The sequence below is a fragment of the Haemorhous mexicanus genome, chromosome 33, assembly GCF_027477595.1.
Source record: "Haemorhous mexicanus isolate bHaeMex1 chromosome 33, bHaeMex1.pri, whole genome shotgun sequence".
Taxonomy (NCBI): Eukaryota; Metazoa; Chordata; class Aves; order Passeriformes; family Fringillidae; genus Haemorhous; species Haemorhous mexicanus.
In genome coordinates this window covers 2,386,786-2,409,287 of record NC_082373.1, presented here as the reverse complement: position 1 = coordinate 2,409,287, position 22,502 = coordinate 2,386,786, and the positions used below count along the sequence as shown (strand labels likewise).

At 48.0% G+C, this 22,502-nt stretch overlaps 1 protein-coding gene across 3 annotated transcripts in view; it reads left to right on the top strand.

The window, feature by feature from the left end:
* Positions 1 to 22,486, top strand: part of DIP2B (disco interacting protein 2 homolog B) — a 60,175-nt gene extending 37,689 nt beyond the window's left edge. For 2 of the 3 annotated variants that reach the window (XM_059871954.1, XM_059871956.1), the window contains 29 exons: positions 194 to 304; positions 1,475 to 1,598; positions 2,097 to 2,206; positions 3,202 to 3,304; positions 4,280 to 4,344; positions 4,851 to 4,944; positions 5,681 to 5,800; positions 6,396 to 6,510; positions 7,085 to 7,224; positions 7,429 to 7,565; positions 7,888 to 7,968; positions 8,097 to 8,224; positions 8,952 to 9,066; positions 9,794 to 9,995; positions 10,333 to 10,442; positions 10,557 to 10,637; positions 11,158 to 11,281; positions 11,625 to 11,746; positions 12,354 to 12,465; positions 12,886 to 12,995; positions 13,730 to 13,860; positions 14,374 to 14,542; positions 15,427 to 15,597; positions 16,069 to 16,130; positions 16,258 to 16,315; positions 16,839 to 16,913; positions 17,460 to 17,637; positions 18,368 to 18,491; positions 18,941 to 22,486. In XM_059871954.1, the coding sequence (XP_059727937.1) occupies positions 194 to 304; positions 1,475 to 1,598; positions 2,097 to 2,206; positions 3,202 to 3,304; positions 4,280 to 4,344; positions 4,851 to 4,944; positions 5,681 to 5,800; positions 6,396 to 6,510; positions 7,085 to 7,224; positions 7,429 to 7,565; positions 7,888 to 7,968; positions 8,097 to 8,224; positions 8,952 to 9,066; positions 9,794 to 9,995; positions 10,333 to 10,442; positions 10,557 to 10,637; positions 11,158 to 11,281; positions 11,625 to 11,746; positions 12,354 to 12,465; positions 12,886 to 12,995; positions 13,730 to 13,860; positions 14,374 to 14,542; positions 15,427 to 15,597; positions 16,069 to 16,130; positions 16,258 to 16,315; positions 16,839 to 16,913; positions 17,460 to 17,637; positions 18,368 to 18,491; positions 18,941 to 19,193 (3,525 nt within the window). In that variant the 3' untranslated portion in view covers positions 19,194 to 22,486. The remainder of the gene's footprint in view (positions 1 to 193; positions 305 to 1,474; positions 1,599 to 2,096; positions 2,207 to 3,201; positions 3,305 to 4,279; positions 4,345 to 4,850; positions 4,945 to 5,680; positions 5,801 to 6,395; positions 6,511 to 7,084; positions 7,225 to 7,428; positions 7,566 to 7,887; positions 7,969 to 8,096; positions 8,225 to 8,951; positions 9,067 to 9,793; positions 9,996 to 10,332; positions 10,443 to 10,556; positions 10,638 to 11,157; positions 11,282 to 11,624; positions 11,747 to 12,353; positions 12,466 to 12,885; positions 12,996 to 13,729; positions 13,861 to 14,373; positions 14,543 to 15,426; positions 15,598 to 16,068; positions 16,131 to 16,257; positions 16,316 to 16,838; positions 16,914 to 17,459; positions 17,638 to 18,367; positions 18,492 to 18,940) is intronic. The other variant, XM_059871955.1, reaches the window with a different exon arrangement.
* Positions 22,487 to 22,502: the final 16 nt, after the last annotated feature.

The window sequence follows — 22,502 nt, the reverse complement described above, 5'->3', positions numbered from 1 at the left end:
GGGGTCCTGGCTCCTCTGTGAGCAGCTTCTTGTGTCTTGGCTGTGTGTGAACCTTCACGTGCCTAGGCACTGTCTGAGGAGCTCAGGCACATTCCACATGTTCTGTGTGAGGAAGAGTGTGAAATACCACCAAATTTTCCTAGCTTCAGTCACTCTAGATGTGGATTTTGAAATGTTAACTTGTGGGTTGCAGGTAGCCCTTGTGTATCCCAACAACGACCCTGTGATGTTCATGGTGGCATTTTATGGCTGTCTCCTGGCTGAAGTGATCCCAGTGCCTATAGAGGTACCTCTTACCAGAAAGGTAACGTTGATGGAACTTGGAGGAGTGGTGTGGGATGGAAACCAAGGCATTGCACAGCTCCCAGCTGTTGCCTGAGCAGCTCTGTACCAACAAGGACTTTTGGGAGCTTGGATTGGCATTTAAAAATGGAAAAACATATTGATCAGAGCTGTGCTGAGCAGCTGGAGATGGTCAATTCTCCTAAATGATGCAGTCTTCACTTCCTTACTGCAAATAATTTATTCAGAACAGATTAGAGTGTGGATCTGCCCCCTGGTTGATGGGAGGAGGCTCAGTCCAGCCTTGCTGAGCTCTGCCAGGCTCTGATTTTTCTGGACATAGAGGTGCTCAGTGCTCCTGAAAACCTTGAGACACTTTTTGTAAATTATTTGCCCAGCAAAGTGTTTTCTCTACCCTTAAAAGAATTTTTGCACTGTTGCCATATTATTGCTGTGTCAGGAGCTGTGTGAGGCCATAGGATTTCCTAACAGTGACAAAAACAATAGGGTCATGGCAAACATTATGGCAGGAGAGGTGGCAATGAGCTGGGAGCTGGTCTGACAGGTGGCAATGAGCTCAGGGAACACTCAGGGACTCACAGAGCTTTGATTTCATTCTCTGCACTGTGACAGACTGCTATAGCAACCAAATGCAAAATTAAAACTTCTCCAGTATTTGCCCAACCAGTTTCTGAGCGAGCCTCCTCATTTTATCATTGTGCAACAGAAATTGGCTCCAGGGGATGGAGAAGTCTCGTTATCCCAGTGTAATTACATGTTTTGCTTTTTTTGCCTCTCAGTTCCTCTTTGCAGCATCTGGGTTTCCTTTAATGCCAGGAGATGGGGTGAACTCCTTGCCCGGGTGCTGGGCAGGAGCTCTTGTTTCCCCTGGATTTCACATCCAGTGCATTTTAATCTTGCCAGTGCCATGTTTCATGGGGTCACAGTGTGGTTTGGAAGGGACCTTAGGGACCATCCAGTTCCATCCTTTGCCGTGGGCAGGGACACCTTCCAGTAACCCAAGTCCCTCCAGTTGTGATTCTGTGATCCTGTGTGGGAATGGGTTGTTTTCTTCTTTTCCTTGCCATTCCTTCCCCCAGTCCCCAAAGCATTATCAAACCTTGGATTTTGGTAAGGGAAAGCTGACTTTTGTCATCTTTGAGCAGGAGTGACTTTTCCCCTCTTCCCTCAGGATGCTGGTGGGCAGCAGATTGGTTTCCTGCTGGGGAGCTGTGGCATTGCTCTGGCCCTCACCACTGAAGTGTGTCTGAAGGGGCTCCCAAAAACCCAGAATGGAGAAATTGTGCAGTTTAAAGGTGAGTTGGTTACAGATTGGCTTTTGATTGTACTTGTGCTGCAGCTGAACCATCTGAAAGGAGCTGTCAGGACTCTGAAGGCACTTGGGAGGTAAAGGAGCAACTCCTGATCCCATCAGCAAAATGTGTAGGGTTTGTGTTTGTGGTGTCTGACACAGCTGCTCTGCTCTTCTGGGGGTCACAAGGAGCCACCTCCCAAGCCAGGGTTGTGCTCAGGTCCCTTCGGTGGCATTTGGCAGGTTCCAAGGCAGTTTTATTCACAAGCTTTGTTTAGGAATGCTGCAGGGATCTTCCCTGAGGAGAGGAAGTACCTTGTTGCCCACTGAACTCCCTGATGAGAAACGAGATGAACCTTCTGGCTGGTAGCTGGGCTTGGCTTGGAATTTAGCTTGTGTAACTGAACTTGGACAAATGATGGGGTTTAGTGTGTATTCTTGCAGAATATAAATCCCTCAATAAATAAACTGATATTAATGTACCGTTTAATTTTGGCTCCAGGTTGGCCCAGACTCAAATGGGTTGTGACAGATTCAAAATATCTCTCCAAATCTCCCAAGGACTGGCAGCCCAACATCTCAGCAGCAGGAACTGAGCCAGCATATATTGAGGTAAGTGCTGAATGGGGAATAGAAAGTACCTTCCGTGAGCTGAATTTAATGTTCTAATCACCAGGGAGAGAATAGTTTCACCTCACTCCCTTAAAGTTCCCACTTCCCTGCCACTGAAACAAGCCTTTCACTGGGGACAGCCTGCTGTGAAGCTCATTTTAGGTTTGAATCCCTTTGTGGCCCTGAGCACTGCTTGGAACAAGTTGGAGAATTGTTTTTGTTCCAAAAAAGTGAGGGATGGAGACAGCTGAGCTCTGAGGTGGTGCTTGATAACCCCATTTCTGCAGGGCTTGAGCCAGCAGCAGTTGGAATTCTCTGTTCTTGCAGTAATGCTGATTTTTGTTCCTATGCCAGAAGGTAACTTGTAGGGATGGTGTTGGTTTTCTCAGCTTATATTGAGACAGGGCAATTGAGAGGTGTTTTAAAAGATTTTATTCTATTATCAGTCTTGATGAGTAGTGAGACACAAGAGATGTACACCTCAATGCCATTCCATCAGAAGCTAACTTATTTTCTGGTTACAATGCCTTATAAATTGCAAGAAGTTTTTCAGCTTATTAGGTTTTCTACACAATGCTGCTGTTACTTCTAACACCAATCACCTCTGTTTTTTCCTGCCTGGTCCTGCTACAATGCATCTTTCACAGTTCTAATTCTCAAAAATTATGTAATCTTTCTATTAAATTTTAAAAATTCTTTGCAAATCCATTTCCCACAGGATTGCAGCAGTTTCAGTGGTGGTTCAGCCATCCTGGAACACAGATTGGCTTCTCAGTTTGTTGCAGGAGCAGGAAGAGATGTTGTGAGCAGCAGTGACACTGAAATAAACACAAACACATTCATTTTTTCTCCCGTCTCCATGGAGATTTTCCATGTGTGCCACCGCAATAACCATCTCCTCAGGTCCAAGCTTTCACACAGAGAGAAAACTTTATTTTCACGTGAATTCTGTGATTTAACTTCCTTAATCTCTCTCTTAACTTCTCTCCTTGCAGTACAAGACCAGCAAGGAGGGCAGTGTCATGGGTGTCACCGTGTCCCGTGTGGCCATGCTGGCTCACTGCCAAGCCTTGTCTCAGGCCTGCAACTACTCTGAAGGTGGGTGAGGGCACAGAACATCAATGGTTGACAACATGAAGTGGTTGCCTCTCATATCTTCAACAGCTGCCTCTGAGTAACCAGAATTTACTTCTAAAAATAAATAAAATTTGAAAGTGCAGATTAATTCTCGCCCTGGAAGTGAAAATTACCTGTGATGTTTTTCCATCCAAAATGGCATCATTTTCACTGCCATGATGAAGAGGAATAAAAAGGGGGATTTATATCATTTCTGTGAATTTACTGAGTCTATTCTGATGAACCAAAAGAGGAGCAAATGAATGAAAAATGGAGCATTTTCCACCAAGCTGGAGTCCCCTCTCACTGCACCGATGACCCATAGAAGTGTCTCTCATTGCTGATCGTGTGTAAATGCCAGAGTTGCTGGGGCTGTTCTGGTCCTGTGAGGTTTTTTGGGAAACCCAGAAATGGAGATTGGAAGGTGCTGGTGGTATTCCAGAGGGTTTTGCTGTAGCTTATGGTTTATTCTGGTCTGCCTTGTAAATCAAGCTAATCCCTACATGCACGAGTGAAACTATTTATAGAGCTGTAGGTCACAGAGCTTTAAAATGCAAAGTTTGCCTTTAGAATCCATCACTTGAGCTCCCATTACTGCTGGGAGTCAGGGCTTGAGTGATGCTCTCCTGCTCTCCTTCCCTCCCCTGCTCGTGCATAACGAGCTCCAGACCCTTGCTGTCCTACTGATGGACATCTCAGGCTGGAATGTGATTTCCAGCTGGCAGCTGGATTTCCAAATGTGATTTCCTTGCAGCTTTCTGGACGTGTTCCTGCTCAGGCATGGACATGTAGTTGTTACTTTGCATGGCAGGGAGCTGTGCTCAGTAACACGTGTAATCAAACAGGGCCCTGGGCTGACAGATCAGGGATGTTCATCCTTGTGCATATTCCAGAATCAGTGATGGGCACAGCTGTGCTGGCACGTTGCACTTGACAGCTTCACCTTTCTTTTCCCAGGTGAAACAATAGTGAATGTGTTGGATTTTAAGAAGGATGCAGGGCTGTGGCATGGCATTCTAACGGTGAGTTGGTTCCAGAGCTCTCTGTAATGAGAGATTAATGATTAGACGGGATAATAGGAAAAATTTATTCCCTTGTGAGGGTGGGCAGGCCCTGGCACAGGGTGCCCAGAGCAGCTGTGGCTGCCCCTGGATCCCTGGCAGTGCCCAAGGCCAGGCTGGACAGGGCTGGGAGCAGCCTGGGACAGTGGAAGGTGTCCCTGCCCATGGCAGGGGTGGCACTGGATGAGCTCTAAGGTGCCTCCCAACCCAAGCTGTTCCAGAATTCCATGATTCTGAGGTAACAGTAGCATTTGAGTCCATGGCTGGGAACATTACCTGTTAAAACAACCATTTCTCTCCCTGCCAGATCTCCAGTTCTCTGGGGAAGCAACAGAATCATCCTGACTAAACCTCTGTGAACTCATGGTGGGGTGGAAGTTGATGGGCACTGAGGGTGACTCTTTTTTCTAATAACTCAATGAAAGGTTTTGGATCCCTTTCCTAACAATCTTTTCCCTGTTTTTCAGAATGTAATGAACAAGCTGCACACGATCAGCGTGCCCTATTCTGTGATGAAAACCTGTCCTCTCTCATGGGTGCAGAGGGTTCATGCCCACAAAGGTAACTTGGGGGGGGATCCACAACTTCAGCTTGGAATTTTCAGGATCCAAGAGTGAGGGGCATTAAAATCTCAAATGCCTTAAACCCTTCTTGCCCTTCCATGATAAATCTCAAGGGCCAAGAGTTTCACTAATGTCCAGAGGTAGTTGATTTTTATTTTGTGGTGATGATTTTCTAGATTCAGTGATTTTCTAGATCCTCAAGCAGTGCCAGAGCTCATGTCTGTAAGACTCAGTGGGAGATTTTAAGCCCCTAGTCATGTGGATACTTGTAAAACTCCTTGCATTGGTGACTTGCCAGAGGTTGGAACAGGAATGTGTCAGCTCGGGAGGACGTGGGACTTTGCCATTTATTTCTGTGCACAAAGTCCTGATGCCATGTCAGTGGTGAGGAACACCATGGGGATCTTGTGACTTGGAGCCAGTTTCTTTTATGAAACCAAGGAAATGGTAGAGTGCAGCAGGAGCCCTTGGTCCCTGGCCTCCCTGAGGGCTTTCAGAGGGTGATAATGATTTGTGGCCTTTGGATGAGGAGCTGTGATGATGACAGACCCTGGCTCAGATGGTGGCAGTGCCACAGCAGATGCCATTGTGTGTTGGCTTTGCTGTTACTGCAGCCTCAGTTATTTAAGGTGAGAATTCCCTCATTCGGGGGTCTCAGACTGTGTGAGTTCTACGAAAATAACTCTTGGAACGCTTTGATTTGTCCTGAGGTGGTGTTTTTGTGTTGGTTGCAGCAAAAGTTGCTCTGGTGAAGTGTCGAGACTTGCACTGGGCCATGATGGCCCACCGGGACCAAAGAGACGTGAGCCTGAGCTCGCTGCGGATGCTGATCGTCACCGACGGCGCCAACCCCTGTGAGTGTCCCCAGCCTGGCCCCAGCCCTGCCCAGGCCTCTCCCTGCAGCCCCTGGCAGCAGGATCAGCTCCCGTGGAGCTCTCCTTCGGGGCAGAGCTCTGCCTCCTGCTGCTTGGGCACAGGACAAGGGTGTTCAAGGTTTTTTGTGTTGCCATCCTTTGGGTTGTGAGAGATCCTGCAAAGCAGGAAAAGGGAGAGTCGGATGAGGGGCAGTGTTTATAAAATCAGAGAATTGTTCAGGCTGGAAAAGACCTTTAAGACCATCAAATCCAGCCCTTAACCTGGCACCATGTTCCTCGCTAAACACTGTCCCCAAGTGCCACGTCCACATGTCCTTTAAATCTCTCCAGGGATTGTGATTCCATCACTGCTCTGGGCAGAATCCAGTGTCTGAGCATCCAGTCTGGGCTTGTTCCAATGCCTGACCATCCTTGGAGTGAGGAGATTTTCCTTCATGTCCAACCTAAACCTCCCCAGCACAACTTGAGGCTGCTTCCACCTGGAGTTTCCCAAATCCCCCTCCTGACCCTTCCTGTAGATGAACATGAAATCAATATCTGTGAAGTCCTAGTGGCATCTTTTCTTTCTTCCTAGGGTCTGTTTCCTCCTGTGATGCCTTCCTGAGCTTGTTTCAGAGCCATGGGCTCAAGCCAGAGGCGATTTGTCCCTGTGCCACCTCCCCCGAAGCGATGACCGTTGCAATCCGGAGGTAACAGATTGAGTCATCCAGCCTGGGCTTTCTTCACACTTGGGTTGGTCAGAGTTGATTTAAGCATTTAATAAACTCCTCTGACATTTGCTCTGTGTGCTCAGGTACTCAAGTTGCTGAGCTTTAAACCTCCCTCCTGAGATCCAAGTGATTTCTGAGGTGTGTGACAGCTCAGCAGTGCCTGAGCTCTGCTTTTCCTCCTCCTGATTTCCAGAGCCTGGGAGGTGTTCTGAATCTGAGATAAGATTTGAGATCATTTGGACATTCTCATACTCTGTTTCTGTCCATTGCTGCCTTCTGTAAGAAACAGTCCTGCAGACATGTGGTCTGGGAGCTGAGGTTTGCCGTGGGGTGAGATGAGGAGCTGGCAGAGGAGCTGCAGTGCCCAGGAACACAATTCCTTAGGGATTGAAAATTTGGGTGGGGATCCTGACTGCCATCACAGTTTGAAATGATTGTGCAAAGCAGAGACACTGAATACACCTATTTCTGTTGCTGTGCCATCTCCATCTGAGTCTAACACCAAGCCTGGGGGCCTGGTTGAGTGTATTTGTTCATTTTGTGTCCTTCCCAGGCCTGGAGTCCCCGGGGCCCCTCTGCCAGGCAGAGCCATCCTGTCCATGAACGGGCTGAGTTTCGGTGTCATTCGGGTCAACACTGAAGATAAAAACTCTGCTCTCACTGTCCAGGACGTTGGGCATGTGATGCCAGGAGGTAAAAGCAGGCAGGAGGCTGATGGGAGGTATTTTTGGGGATGTTTTAGGAGCAGAATGGGTCAATGTTCTCTCCCACATCAGCCTCAGTGTGGGAGAGGTGGGGCAGTGCCAGGCTCAGTCATTTCTGTCACAATTAAACGTGTCAGTTCTCACACAGGGCAAAATTTGGGAGCTGTTTTTAACAAAGCCTGATTTGTCCTAGGCATGATGTGTATAGTGAAACCAGATGGGCCACCCCAGCTCTGTAAAACAGATGAGATTGGTGAAATCTGTGTGAGCTCGAGAGCAGGAGGAATGATGTACTATGGGCTGGCAGGGGTGACAAAGAATACTTTTGAGGTATGTCTAGCAGAATGCATCTTTCTTGCCCCATTTTCTGTGTCAATTTCATGGTCTCGTGCAATCCCTTGGGTTTGTAACTGAAGTGTTAATGTTGTTCTTAAAAACATGCACTGGAAAACTCCTTGCAGTTAGAGATACTCAGAATCCCCTCCATAAACATCTCCCACCCTGGCTGTACCAAGGGTTCCCTGCCCTTCTCCTCTTCCCTTTACTCATGTTAAGTGCAGTTCTTGGGGTGGTTTTTCTCCACAATTTTGGGTGGTTTGGGAAGGTTTTTCTCTCCTCAGGCCTCCAATGTGTGTCCTCCCTTGTGTTGCAGGTGATCCCTGTGAACTCCTCTGGCTCTCCAGTGGGGGAAGTGCCCTTCGTGCGCTCCGGCTTGCTGGGATTTGTTGGACCTGTACGTGAGGCAGCTCAGAGCCTGCACTGCTCCGGCCCTTCAGCGTTTCAGAGAAAGGCTTTTGGGGAGGGAGGATGTGTGAGAAGAGCTCGCTGTGAGCTCCTCACAGTTCCCTTCTTGTCTTGCAGGGCAGTTTGGTGTTTGTGGTTGGGAAAATGGACGGGTTGCTGACAGTGAGCGGGAGGAGGCACAATGCCGATGACATCGTGGCTACTGGACTGGCTGTGGAGTCAATAAAAACAGTTTACAGAGGAAGGTCAGCACAAGAAACCCCATCACCTGCTGCATGTAATAAAGCAAAGCACAAGCTTTAGTACTTTCTTGGATTTCTCTTTGGTAGCTCAGTTACAGTAAACATATTTTTGATTTAGGTAGTAATTGCCCTGATCCTGCCCAACACAGATCTTTTCCCCACTGTCCAGCCTGGCTTTTCACCAAGTCTGTGCTTTAGGGAAAGCAATCAAGTAATGAGATAAGTCAGCCACATGGAGAAATTAATTCTCTGTCTCTGCAGAGTTGCAGTCGTTAGCTGCTGGCTGCTGCAGCAAGGAAGAGTTTCATTAATGTCCAAAGATACTTGATTTGTATTTCGCAGTTGTGGATACAATTTTCTAGATCTTCAGACAGAGCTGGAGCCCATATCTCCGAGACTTAGTGAGAGATTTTAAACCATCCTGTAGGTGTCTTTAAATCTCCTTTCATTTTGGCTTTGCCAGAAGTTGGAACAAGAATGTGACAGCAGGTTGGGAGAATGAGGGACTGTGCCATATGGAAATTCCATCAGAAAGTGGAATTAACCTCTTAAGTACTCCCCAGTCTTTCTTTTTGACTCAATGTTAATTGTCTGATGCGTTTTCTCTTGTTTTTGCCCCATGCTTTTTTTAACAAGTGTGAATTCTGTGAACAAGTCCTGTCTTTAATCTCTCCTTGGCCTCCTGTTTCTGAGGAGTGAAACTGGAGGGTGGCTCTGCCCTTTTCCTTAGGATTGCTGTGTTCTCCGTGTCTGTGTTCTACGATGAGAGGATCGTGGTGGTGGCAGAGCAGAGGCCAGATGCATCTGAGGAGGACAGTTTCCAGTGGATGAGTCGGGTGCTGCAGGTACATCCAGGGGAAATCCTGCAGCTCTTGGGGTGTGGGCAGAGCAGAGGCCACTGATGGCCCCGAAATGACATCCTGCAGAGCAGATCAAGCTTTGGAGTTCTGCTTTTGGTCTGGATTATGTAGAGCTCAGAGTTTGGCTTTAAAGCCATCCTTTTCTTTGGAGATGCATTTTCAGCAGGGACTGAGTGGGCAGAGAAAGGCCAGAACAGCTGAATGAGTGTGGTCCTAAAAGAATGAGTAGCAAGTACTTCCTTTGAGAGCTGCCTGCACTGCATGTGTGTCATTCCAGGAATGACATTCAGGGAGTGAAGTGTGCAAGCTGGGGTGGAAAATCAGGGAAGTACCTGATGCTCTGAATAATGGATCAGATGCCTGAATGCTGAGGCGGGCAGGAGGGAACAGAGTGTGATGGTTCAGAGGAGACAGATGGATACAATCCCAAGATCAGAATCGTGTGATTCATCAGGCAACCGTGGGTATTTTGGGATTTTGGTCATGAAGGATTTAAAAATGGATTTGGTGTCTATGAAATGGGCTGTGAAGGCAAGGATGTACCCTGCACTTCAGGCTCACTGCAGGACTCGCTGGTGGCAGAGGTCAAATGGGATGTCAGTGACTGACTCACAAGCCCAGGGATTTGTCTTGCAGTGTGTCAGTGCATCAGCAGCAGCAGACTGTGTCCAGCAGTGCCAAGGATGCCAGTGACCATCTCTCCTTTCTCTAGGCCATTGACAGCATTCACCAAGTGGGTGTTTACTGCCTTGCTCTCGTGCCAGCCAACACATTGCCAAAAACTCCACTGGGAGGGATCCACATCTCCCAAACCAAACAGCACTTTCTGGAGGGCTCTCTGCACCCCTGCAACATCCTCATGTGCCCACACACTTGTGTGACAAACTTGCCAAAGCCCAGGCAGAAACAGCCAGGTAACCTGAAGCCCTTTTGTTTGGTGTTGTTGAGCTGGGGCTCAGTGCTCAGCCCCAGGGACCCAGCAATGTCCTCCTCCCTGTCCCACGTGCTGGGGACCAGGGCCTGTCTTGTGCCCCGTGGCTGGGGCTGTTCCAGGCCTCTCTTTGCATGTGTTAGTCAGGAATTTTAATTCCCACCTTTGAACTCACTGGGATTCTCCCTCCTGATGAATAGAGACCAGCAATGCCTGCTGAACTCCATCAGTGAGGCTCATTCCCAGGAGCAGTGGGATCCTGCAGGGACTCTCTGTACCTTTGCTCTGCTCCTTCCCAAAGTGCTGCTGTCTCTGCACAGGTGTGGGCCCTGCCTCTGTGATGGTGGGGAACCTGGTTGCTGGGAAGAGAATCGCTCAAGCCTCTGGGAGAGATCTGGGTCAAATAGAAGACAATGATTTAGTTAAAAAGGTAAATCAGTGTTGGTGACTGAGAATGGGAAGGAGTTTTCCCTCCTGTGTGCAGAGCGGCAGTGGGGAGCACTGAGGGAAAAGCTGGTGTTGAATTCCTTCCTGTCTCTTCCAGCACCAGTTCCTGACAGAAGTGTTGCAGTGGAGAGCTCAAGCGACTCCTGACCACCCACTCTTCCTTTTATTGAATGCCAAGGTACAGTTGGTGCTGAGTTGTTGGGTTTTTAGGTCCACATGTTATCCAGTGCCAGTTGGAGAGTCTTTAAAATCTTTTGCCCTCTGCAGTGCCTTTCTTTAACCTCTCAGATTTTGCCCATAGATTTGTAACTTAAAACTTCAGCAAATGGCTCTCGTGGTTTGACACTTCATTTTAAAACTGAGCATGTTTGTAGGTCCCACTGGTTCCTGTATCAGTTAATCGTGTATCCCTTGGTGCCACCATCCCTATCAATGGTGTTGAGTATATTCTGACAAGGTTCTGGTGCAAGAAGACCTGAACTGACTCCCTGGAAGGTAGAATTTTCTAGAGCAGATCTAACTCCATCTCTGTCCTTTGGTACTGTAGTGGATGAGTGGCTCACTGGGCACCAGCAGCCTTTAGGTAGAGATAACTCTTAGCTGTAGCCTCCTGCTAGCCAGCAAGCTTGGGTTTATCTCAGAGCAGCCAGTTTGTGTTGTGCCAGCCCCTGTTTAGAGCATTTTTGTCTCCTTTCAAGGGAACCACTGTGTGCACGGCCACCTGCCTTCAGCTGCACAAAAAAGCTGAGAGAATCGCATCAGTGCTGTGTGACAAAGGCCATCTCAATGCAGGAGACAATGTGGTGCTTCTTTATCCTCCTGGTGAGTGAGTCCCGCTGGGGAGACACAGCCTGGGCTTGCTTTGGACTCTCACTGGGATCTGGAAATACAGGAAAGGCACTCAGTGCTAGTGAGAGGTGCTCACTGGTGTGTCCTGACTGGCTTTTGAGTCACTTGATGTTCTTTTCCTCTATGATGGAGATGCTTTCCTGTGTGGTTCCTTTACTTTCCCCCTTCCTTATCCCAAGCTTTCTCAGCTTCCTTGTGCTGCCCTTGCTGCTGGGTGCTGCTGTTGCCCACCTGTGCTGTGGGAGGGGCAGCACTGCCCTGCTGTGCCCAGATGTTCCTCCCCAGTGTCCCCCATGCAGCTGTGGTGTCCTTGCAGGCATCGAGCTCATCACGGCCTTCTACGGCTGCCTGTACTCGGGCTGTGTCCCCGTCACCGTGCGCCCGCCCCATGCCCAGAGCCTGGTGGCAACACTGCCCACAGTGAGGATGATCGTGGAGGTGAGTGACAGCCTGGGCTCCAGGGGTGACACATGTGTCACAGGGACTGTGGCTGGAGCGGGGCTGGATTGGTCACGGGCTCCTGAGAGTCACACTGTCTGCTCCAGCCTCGTGCTCCTGGGTGACACAGTTGACCAGAGGGATTGAGGCACATCTTGGAGCTGAGGGACAGTGTTCTCCTTCATAAAATGGCAGAGAGAACCCCCTCCTCACACATGGAGTGCAGGTGTATTGCCAGCACGTGGTGTTGCCACCCAGAATTTCATCTTGACACTCCTTAACGCTGGGGAAGTCCAAATCCTGCAGCTGAGTCACTTCCCAAGCCCAGTAGCCATGAGACAGCATGGGTAAGAAAGCTGGATCTCTCTGTGACACCTTCTCAGCTGCTCTAGAGGTTCTGCCAGGGTCTGTGCAGGCTGGGCTGCACTGGGGGTTTAGTGAAGGGCAAGCAGAGCAGAGTATGCAAAAGGCAGAGAAAGGAATTCAGGTTTGCTGAAAGAAACTGGCTGCAGATGATAAAATAGTCCCTGCACATCAACTCTTGCAGTGGCAGGGCTGCTGGGACATGCTCCTGCCTCTTTGTTTCAGTGAATGTTCATCTTTGCAGGTCAGCAAAGCCGCCTGCATCCTCACAACCCAGACCTTGATGAGGCTGCTGAAGTCCAGAGAGGCAGCTGGTGCTGTGGATGTGAAAACCTGGCCAACCATCATTGACACAGGTGAGCTCCCTGGCCAAGAAGCTCCTTGAAGTCCTGTGGAGGGGTGACTGTCCCCCATTGCATTGAGTGGCTCTTGAAAATTTGTTTGAATATGCACAAAAGCAATCCAAAATGTGCCCTTGTTCACTCAGAACTCTTCTGTATTGAGCTGTGCGTGGGAAATTATTACAGTGATTTCTGGAGACAACGTTAGTCTGCTTAAGACAAGGACGAGTTGGTCTTTTCTCCCTTTTCCTGAGAATAAATAATTTTCTATGTAGGAGCTTTGGCAAGAGTTTTGCCATACACTAGCCTGTCTTTTCTGGAAAAAGAATTAATGGAAGGCTTTGTCTTCCATCTCTGGTGTTTTGAAAGTCGTGTTCTCCTTTCAAATACCAGTCAAGTAATCACAATTAACCCATTTGTTTCTCTCTTGCACAGATGATTTGCCCAGGAAGAGGCTGGCCCAGATCTATAAGCCACCCACACCTGAAATGTTGGCATATCTAGATTTTAGTGTTTCCACAACAGGCATGCTCACAGGAGTAAAGGTATAATGACGGGTTAGGAGATGGGAATTTGTGTCTTGAATTGCCTGACCCTCTGAGCCACCTCCCCTTGACCTCCACCTCCAAGTTGTAGCTTAAACAAAGACCCTGATTTTCTTCTAACAAAGCTGTGGGCTTCAGTTCACTGAGTTCTGCTGAGGAGGGAAACAGGTCTGCACAGTGGGGTCAGGAATTCTGCTGCTGCCTCCCCCTGGAGAGCTGCCTTGGGAGAGAAGCAGAGCTCTGAGCTCCACCAAGAGCCCAAGAGGGATGCAGTCCGAAAAAAAGAGGATAAGGAACTAAAAAGGAAAGTCCTAGACCGTTGTTAATGCTCACGTGTGTTTGGAGTTGGAATCGCTGGGTAGTCAGGGCTGGGAGGGACCTCTGGAGATCCCCCAATCCAAGGCAGGGTCCTGCAGAGCAGGTGACACAGGAGCATGTCCAGGTGGGTTTGGAATGTCTTCAGAGAGGAAGATTCCAAAACCACCGTGGGCAGCTGTTCCAGTGCTGCCACCTCCATGGAAAGTTCTTGCTCATGTTGAGGTGGAACTCAAACAACTGCAGCTTCAGGTTTAGCTCTTGGTGTCAGGGCTCTGCAGTCTCTGCCTCTGCTGTGGAAGCTCAGGAACCAAACCACGGCCTTGCCTGCACGCCTGCTCTCCGTGAGCTGCCTTTGCTCTCACCTGGGGGTGCCTGGGTGCCGTCCTGGGCCCCCAGCAGTGTCCCCTGTGTTGCAGATGTCCCACGCTGCGGTCAGTGGCCTGTGCAGGGCCATCAAGCTCCAGTGTGAGCTCTACTCCTCCCGGCAGATTGCCATTTGTCTGGACCCCTACTGCGGGCTGGGATTTGTGCTCTGGTGCCTTTGCAGGTAGGACTTCCTGGGGAGAGGGGCAGATTAACTCTTGGGTGGAAATGGGAAATGGGTGTCATTACAGACGTGTTGACATTACAGAATGACTTAATTTACAGTAAGGGGGAATTTGTCTTGGAACTGACAACAACATGTTCCCTTTTGCTGCAGATTAGCAAGATGTTATCCCATCTTGATTATGTGTGTTTGTGCTGCCAAATATTCCTGGCTTCAGAATGTTTCTCTTCCCTTTCTTCCTTGATTACATGTTGCAATAAGGGGGGTTTTGTTTTCTGTGGGGTTGAGCCAGTTCTCTTCCTTCACTGTCAGTGTGTGTTTGTATGTGGATAAATTGTTATTCTTGTACAGTAAGTTGCATTTTTAAAATATTGCTGCTCCAGTTTGCCTCGGCTGCAGTCCCACAACCTGCCTTTGGACTAGCAGGAATGTAATGTGCAGATACAGTAAATATTAATTCAAAGATAGCTCCAAGCTTCACTAAAATGTTTTCTCCGTTAATGTTCTTCACAGTGTGTATTCTGGACATCAGTCAATTTTAATTCCTCCTATGGAGCTGGAATCCAATCTTTTTCTCTGGTTATCTACTGTCAGCCAGTATAAAATAAGGGACACTTTCTGTTCCTATTCAGTCATGGAACTGTGTACAAAGGGACTTGGAAACCAAGTTGAAATGTTAAAGGTAAGAAACATTTCCTGACTCTTACGTCACATAAATTAAGGAAGCTCTGGTAGTAAAGCAAAGTGATATGGTTGTTAAATACAGATTTTCCTGTTGCACAAAGCTCCAGGCCAGAGGTGCTCCAAAAGCAAATCTTCCTGGGAGAGGAGAGGACTGGGGAGGAGCACCTGTCAGGGAATGTCAGGGCAGCCCCGAGCAGGGAGGATCCCAGTGCTGCTCTGCAGCAGATTCCTTATGTAACAGTCTGCAGTGGAGGCTCAGACCAGCACATGATGGAGAGCACATGTCAGGAGAGCTGCTCAATGGAGGTGTGTTCTCCTTGGAGATGAAAGAAGGGAAAAAATAGCTCCATGCCATGCCTGAGGGGGTTTTTTCCCTGGGATTTCCTGGACTGTTGCTCTGTGAGATGAAGGCTCAGCCTTGTTCTCTGGCTGGCACAGAGCTCTGCAGGTGCCTGGGCTGTGTCACCAGGTGAGCAGCACACGGGAGCTCCTGCCTGGTGCTGGTCAGAGCATCCACCATAGAAATAATAATGAATTCAGGTGCCAGTGTTGTTGAAGAGTCAGTATAATCCCAGTGAATGACTTTATTCTGCCTGGGTTTGGTTTCCATCTGTATAAGCAGTGACTCAGGGGTGTAATCTCAGCTGAGCAGCTGTGCTGAGAGCTGGGGCAGAGGAGGGAACTCTGTCAGTCCGTGTCTTGCTCTGGCTGCATTTCCAGGCTCTGGTCAGGCGCAGTTTATGATTACAGACAGAATCAGAAAGAGGGAGAGTAGCTCAGAGCACAAGGACTGAGTTTGTCCTGCATTTCCTGAGTAATTTCACGGGCTAAGAAGCAAACATGATGAGCACCTGCAGCCCTTTGCCTGGTGTTTGTGTGCAGGCCAGAGGCATTAACCTGTCCTGTGTCCGGACCTGCGTGGTGGTGGCGGAGGAGCGGCCGCGCGTGTCCCTCACCCATTCCTTCTCCAAGCTCTTCAAGGACATCGGGCTCTCATCCCGAGCCGTGAGCACCACCTTTGGCTCTCGGGTCAACGTGGCCATCTGTTTACAGGTGAGGCTTCCCAAGGCTCCTCGTTGTCACTGGCACCAGGTTCCAGATGCCAGGCTGGGTTGTGTTCCACACTCCCCATCTGCACACAATTCTGAAGCCCAACATCTGCCCTGTGGAGAACAGCTGGCACAAGATTTAAGCAGCTTCTCTCATTTTCAGCTGCCAAATCGTATCACAGATGCTCAAAACAAGTGAAACATGAATCTATGCAGTTTATTCCCACATAAACAGTGCCTGGTTGCTCCAGGCTGGTGGCTGAGAGGGCTTGGGGTGCCTACCCCCTCCCCAAGGCTCCTTCCCACACAGGTGTTCCAGAAAGTCACCTGCTTACTGAAGGGTGCAGCTGCAAAGATGGGGGAATATGAGTAGGAATTCTGCTGCAAGAAACCCCTGGAAATGTTTCTGGGCTCAGGCAGAAGTTCCCCTGACTGCTCTAAATACATCAATGTTTTTTAAATATTAACTCCTCAGGGAACATCGGGGCCAGATCCCACCACGGTGTATGTAGACCTGAAATCCTTGAGACATGACAGGTACTGTAAGTTCACTTAAACCAATTTATTAACTGTATAAAACCCTGCAGTGGTGCTGAGTTTTCACACCACTCCAGACACTTCAGCTCCATTTTTTCCCCGACAATGTTTTTTTCTTGACCTTCAGAGTCCGTCTGGTGGAACGAGGAGCTCCACAGAGCCTGCTGCTCTCTGAGTCTGGAAAGGTAATTCCATGTCTCCCCACCTCCCACTGCCTTTCTAACTGGGAAGGACAGGTGGCGTGGGAGGGGGTGGCACTTGGTTACATTGTCCCTCTGGAAAGTCAGTTTGATTCATAAGGAATTACCCATTGATTTAGGAGTGTATTTTGCTGGAGCTGTTGGGGGAATTGGTCCATTTTGCAGTAAATGAACCATATCAGAGGTGTGGGCTCTGGTATTCTTGAAATCAGGCTGTAGTTGGGATTTATTGTAGCTCTTACTCCCTCATAGCTTAACAGAAGAAGGTTTTCCTGTAGTTTTTTAGCTGAATTCTTCAAAATCAAGGTCAGAATATCTTACCTGTGTGACCCTGGAGCCATGGAATACATCCATACCCTGATCTTGCCTTGCTGTACCTGTCCTGCCTGTTCTATCCCTGTTTGTGATGTCCGTGGGTGCAGTCCTGCCCTGATTGAACAGCCTGTGTGTTTTATTATGCTGAAGATAATCCATCAAGAATGACACATTTCCTTCTTGTGCTCTTTAGATTCTGCCTGGGGTCAAAGTGGTCATTGTTAATCCAGAGACAAAAGGGCCTCTGGGAGATTCTCACCTTGGGGAGGTAAGTGCAGGTTTTGCTTCTTGGGGATCTTTTCCTGCTGCTCCTTGGGCTTTTCTCTGCTGGGGGACAGTTTGGAGCTGTGATGCAGGCCTTTGTAAGATGAATTATTGCTGGAGCATTCAGAATTTGGGTATTATTTCACTGTCAAGTTTAAAGAAAACCCACTTGAAAAGAAGCTTGTTCCACCCTAAATTTTGCAAACTGGCTCCCAAATAGCATAAGTTACATTTGGCCTTCCTTTTTTTGATTACACACCAGGATATTTATCTGTGTTGATGGATTGTTATCCAATTTTGGACTTGACATGTTAAAAACCCACAATTTATTTACTCAGTGAATCCTCAGTTGCAGTTACTGCAAGAGTACATCTCAAGGTGCATTTTTAAGGTTCTGCAGGTTATTTGGAAATTCAAGCTGAATTTTTCTGATCTGACAAACCACAGATAAATCCAGAACCTTCTTGTTGCAGTTCCTTTACTCCCTCCACTGGGTAGATTCTCCATGTGGGCAGTGTGGGGATCTGACCCTTTTCCCCTCCCTGCCCAGATCTGGGTGAACAGCCCCCACACAGCCAGTGGCTACTACACCATCTACGACAACGAGACCCTTCAGGCCGACCACTTCAACACCCGCCTGAGCTTCGGCGACGCGGCGCAGACGCTCTGGGCGCGCACGGGCTACCTGGGCTTCGTGCGGCGCACCGAGCTCACCGCGGCCAGCGGAGGTGGGGCTGGGGCTGGCCATCTCATGGCTTAGCCAAGGGTTTCACCTGGGCACAGCTGGCAGGGGCATGGGCAACCTGGGCATTCCCATGGGAATCTCATGGTTTAACCAAGGGTTGCAGCTGGGTTGATCCAGGCTGGGGATGAGCAGAGAGAGCAGCCCTGGGGAGAAGGGTTTGAGGTGCTGGACATGCCCCAGGAACTTCCTGAGCCTGGGCTGAGCCCCCAGCATGGGCAGCAGGGCAGGAGGGGTCTGCCCCTCTGCCCTGCTCAGGTGAGACCCCACCTGCAGAGCTGCCTTCAGGCTGGAGAAGAGAAGCTTTGGGTAATCTTATTGTGGCCTTCCAGTGACTGAAGGAGCTGCAGGAAAGATGGATGCGGGACATCTTGGAGTGCCAGGACAAGGGGCAATGGCTTCAAACTGCCGGAGGGCAGGGTTAGAGGGGATTTTGGGAGGAATTCCTTCCTGTGAGTGTGGTGAGGCCCTGGCACAGGGTGCCCAGAGAAGCTGTGGGCTGCCCCTGGATTCCTGGAAGTGTTTGAGGCCAGGCTGGACAGGGCTTGGAGCAGCCTGGGACAGTGGAAGGTGTCCCTGTCCCTAGCAGGGTGTGGGACTGGATGGGCTGTAAGGTCCCTTCTAATGCAAACCATTCTGGGATTCTTTAGCTTATACAAGAGACGATTTTTATTTACAAAACTCCATTTACTCCCCCTCCTCTCCTGTCTCCCCAGAGCGCCACGATGCTCTGTACGTTGTGGGAGCCCTGGATGAGACCCTGGAGCTGCGGGGGCTGCGCTACCACCCCATCGACATCGAGACCTCGGTGTCCCGAACCCACAGGAGCATTGCTGAATGGTAAAACACTCCTGAGGGGTGCAGCCATCCTAGCCCAGCTGAAATGCATCAGTTTAGGCAAAGATGCAGGGTTTTATATGAAAAAAAAGTAGGGAAATTCAGGGGGTTTTGTGCTGCCATCAGCAGGTCAAACACCTGATTTCCCATCTGCAGATGAGAACAGACTCAGTGTTTTCTGACAAGCCTTAGTTCAACACAGAAATTATGATTTCCTTCTCTGGGGTGTAAAGAGCCATTTCTTAGTCAGTGACAGCAGCGTTGGGTTTCTGTCTCATACAGGTAGTGCTGAGATAGGTCTGATTTTTGTCACATCAGGACCAAGTCATGTTGCAGTTAGGTTGGAAATGTAGCCCAAAGCAGCTGGTATCCATCTAAGGATAAAGAACTGAAAACTTTGGATCTTTGTGGCAACAACTTGGTTTTGTGTTGTTTTTCCTCTGTCATTTCAGTGCTGTGTTCACCTGGACCAACCTGCTGGTGGTGGTGGTGGAGCTGTGTGGCTGTGAACAGGAGGCTCTGGATCTGGTGCCTCTGGTTACCAACGTGGTCCTGGAGGAGCATTACTTGATTGTGGGTGTGGTGGTGGTGGTGGATCCTGGAGTCATCCCCATCAATTCCCGAGGAGAGAAACAACGGATGCACCTCCGGGACAGTTTCCTGGCGGATCAGCTGGACCCCATTTATGTGGCCTACAACATGTGATGGGAGCACAGAGTGATCAGGGTGGTTATGGAAGTGAAGCTGGTGAAAATTACTAATACTTGATCTAAAGTTTGAGGTTGCTGCCACATTCCCTCCCTCCTGTCCTGGGGGTTTCAGTCCTGGTGGGGTGAAGGAAGTGGGAGAAGCAACAGCAAACATTTGTAACAGTTTACTGAACCATGAGCTTTAGAGAACTGCAAAGGGGGAAAGTGTGTGAGCTACAAAATCCCCAAGGCCTTTACAGTAGTGTTACTTTTTCACCCGTTGTACATATTTGTATTTTTATCTAATCCCGGGTTAGGATTCTATAAGGGGTGGGTTTATTTAGTTAAGATAATAAACTATTAAGAACAGGGTCATCAGAGTTCTGCAGTTCCCTACTCCATGATCTCCTTTGCATCTGGAGCTGTTCATCCCACAGGATCACACAACTTATTGACAATTGTGCCATGACCAAATCAATAACTTACAGAATCAGAGTTACTTATTCATATAGAGATTTCTGGAATTTAAAAAGAATTTTGCCTATATTTTAAATATGTAAATATTATTATACATAATTCACTTAGATAGAAAATTAACTTGGCTAGTGAGGGCAGCTGAAGGTTGATGTTTTTAAGGGCAGGTGACTTTTGTGGTCCTCAGTATCATGGCATTGACTTAGACAAAATGTGAGATGCTCCCACCTTCCCCAGATTTCTGATTTCATTTGCATCTTTATTCTGGCCAGAAGTGTGTAGAACCCTTTGGTTTTAAGGCACATCTTTCTCCAGGAGGCTGAATGCAGCCTGGAATTGGGGAGAAATGGCAGTGCAGGGAAGGAAGTGAGGGACAGCCTCTGCCTCATCCTGTGGCACCAGGTGTGGAAAGGAAAACCATTCCTCAGGTTGACACACAGGTGAATTCCCTGCCTGTGCCCTTCCTCTGGGATTCCTTCAGCTCCCTTCAGGCAGAGCAGAATTACTATGAATAGGCTTTAGTGGAAGCTGGGAGCAAACAAAAATGCTTTCCTCAAAGCATTCCCCGAAAGAACGGGAGAATTCCAGGTTTAAGTTGGACACAATTTTTCTTTTACTGGAGGATCCAGTAATTCTGGCAAACACATTGTTAAATAACATTGTGAAAATGGCTGTCCCAGCCTTCCACATCATGTATCAGCTCCAGCATTAGGGAATGGGAAGAAAGAGAAACCTGAAAGCAACAGGTACAAGCTCTTCCTGCTGGGAAGCAGGGCTGGGAGAGAGCTGGTGGTTGAGCTTTGACTCAAAAATATCTCTTTTTTTAAAAATTCTTCATCTTTTAACAGCAATTACACTTCTCTGGGTGCTAATATATGATTTTGGAACCTTTGGGAGCTGCTACCAGATCCTGCAAGAGGGTTTTTGAGTCAGATGTGGTATACAGTGTAAATAAACTTTTCAAATGTTCCAGATTACCTCACAAAAAGTTTTTAGGCAGTTTTTAAAAGGTTTGCGGTGTGGGCTTGGAAGATCCTGTGGCAGTTACTGGAACAGAGTCCAGCGGATCCACGAGCAAACCCCAGCTGTGTCCTTGAAAAGCTCCTGCTGCATCCTGGTGGCTCCTCACTGAAAACAGGAGCTTTAAAACTCAGAAGTTTCAAATGATATTTTTAAAAAATATTTGGTGGGGAAATAGGAACTGGAAGTTTTGTGGCAGGTCTGGACTTAAGGTTCTTTGCAAACACTTTGGGTTTCAGGGGCACATTTTGGAACCTTGTCTCTGTTTTCCGCAGTATCAGCCAGCGCTGCAGAATATGCACAAAATCTTCAGTATATTTAGTTTTAACAAATTGAACACAAAGTGGGGACAGTGGCAGGTCAAAGACCAAAACAGTTAGTCCTGCAGCTTATTTTGGGTGTAAAGTGCATAAAGGTTGTTCTCCCCTTTCAGCCAGAAAATTCCTGTTATTCCATGCTCTTTGTCACCATTTTTGTGTTTCCTGCACAGCCCAGGCCTGGCCAAGCAGCTTCACTCCAGTGTGTCCTTTCCAGGGAAAACTGGTGGTCTTGAACCTTTTTCTTTACTCAAGGCTTTAGATAAATTGTTTCAACAAACATTTTTTGTCCTCTGAAGTAGATTTTAAGTCCAATTCCAGGATTGTCTTTTATTTTTATTCGTGATTTTTCACAAATAAAACACCGTGTGTATTGATTCCATCAAATGCGGCAGGTGAAATTCCTGAATGGCATTTTGATTGTGACTGGATTGATCTTTTTTTGGTTTTCCCCTTTTTTTTTTTTTTTTTTTTTTTTTTTTTTTTTTTTTTTTTTTTTTTGGATAGGTACTGATAGCTTCCTGTGGTTTGAGGTTTTATCTTGCAAGTTCCCTGTGTGCTCCAAATCTTCCAGCATGTTCCATTTCTGTGTGCTGGAGAACTGCAGGACACTGCCCATGGGATGAAAGAACATTCCAGGGACAAGGAGAAGCTGCTCAGTTTGGCTTCCCTGAATTCCCTGAGTGCTTTGGGAGTTTTCTATAAATCCATTTCCCACAGTGCTGGAGAGGGGGAGGGATGGAGCTGGGGCTCTGGAATCCCCAAAATCCCACCCCCAGCTCTGCTCAGGACTTGCCATAAGCCTTCCACAGATCATTTCACTCCTCCCTCTGTAGCTGGGGATGATCTTTCCGTATTTTTTGGGAACAAAGCAAGATCCTTCACTCCAGACATTGGCAGGTGGGCAGGGCTGGGTGCTTTTCCCAAAAAACAGCCGCTCCCCCTGGTGTGAGATTGCAGCTGCTGAGGTTGCACAGAGCACATTATTCCCTTTTCTTGCCCCTCAGGTTCCAGCTTAAATGCAGTGGAACTGAAAAACTGGGAATTCTTCCAGTGGACTGAAGTATATTGTGTGTGTTTCACTGTTTCTGAATCTTCTCTGAGCAAACGCTGTGGGAGCAGGACAGTTTTGTCCTGATTTGTTAGAATTTGCACTTCATTTCTGGGTAAATCAATTCACCTGTGTCCTACTAACTGTCCTAAAATAAGGTTATAAAAACCAGATCAATTTTAGCCCTAGATGCCTTTTTTTTTTTCTTTTTTCTTTTTTCTTTTTTTTTTTTTTTTTTTTTTTGCTTCTGTCAACCTCTTTCTCATTGTCCAATCCAGACTCCGGCATTCTGTAATTATGTATAAAGGTTTTATTTATTTAAAATTAGATTAGTTACATTTTTAAATTTAACACCTGGCTGGACAGTCTCCCATTAACGCATTGATTGTGTTTCCTTTGTCCTGTGTTAATAAATATTGATGCCTGGTTGCTTGTTTAGTCCTTCCAGCGCTGTTTCCATTAA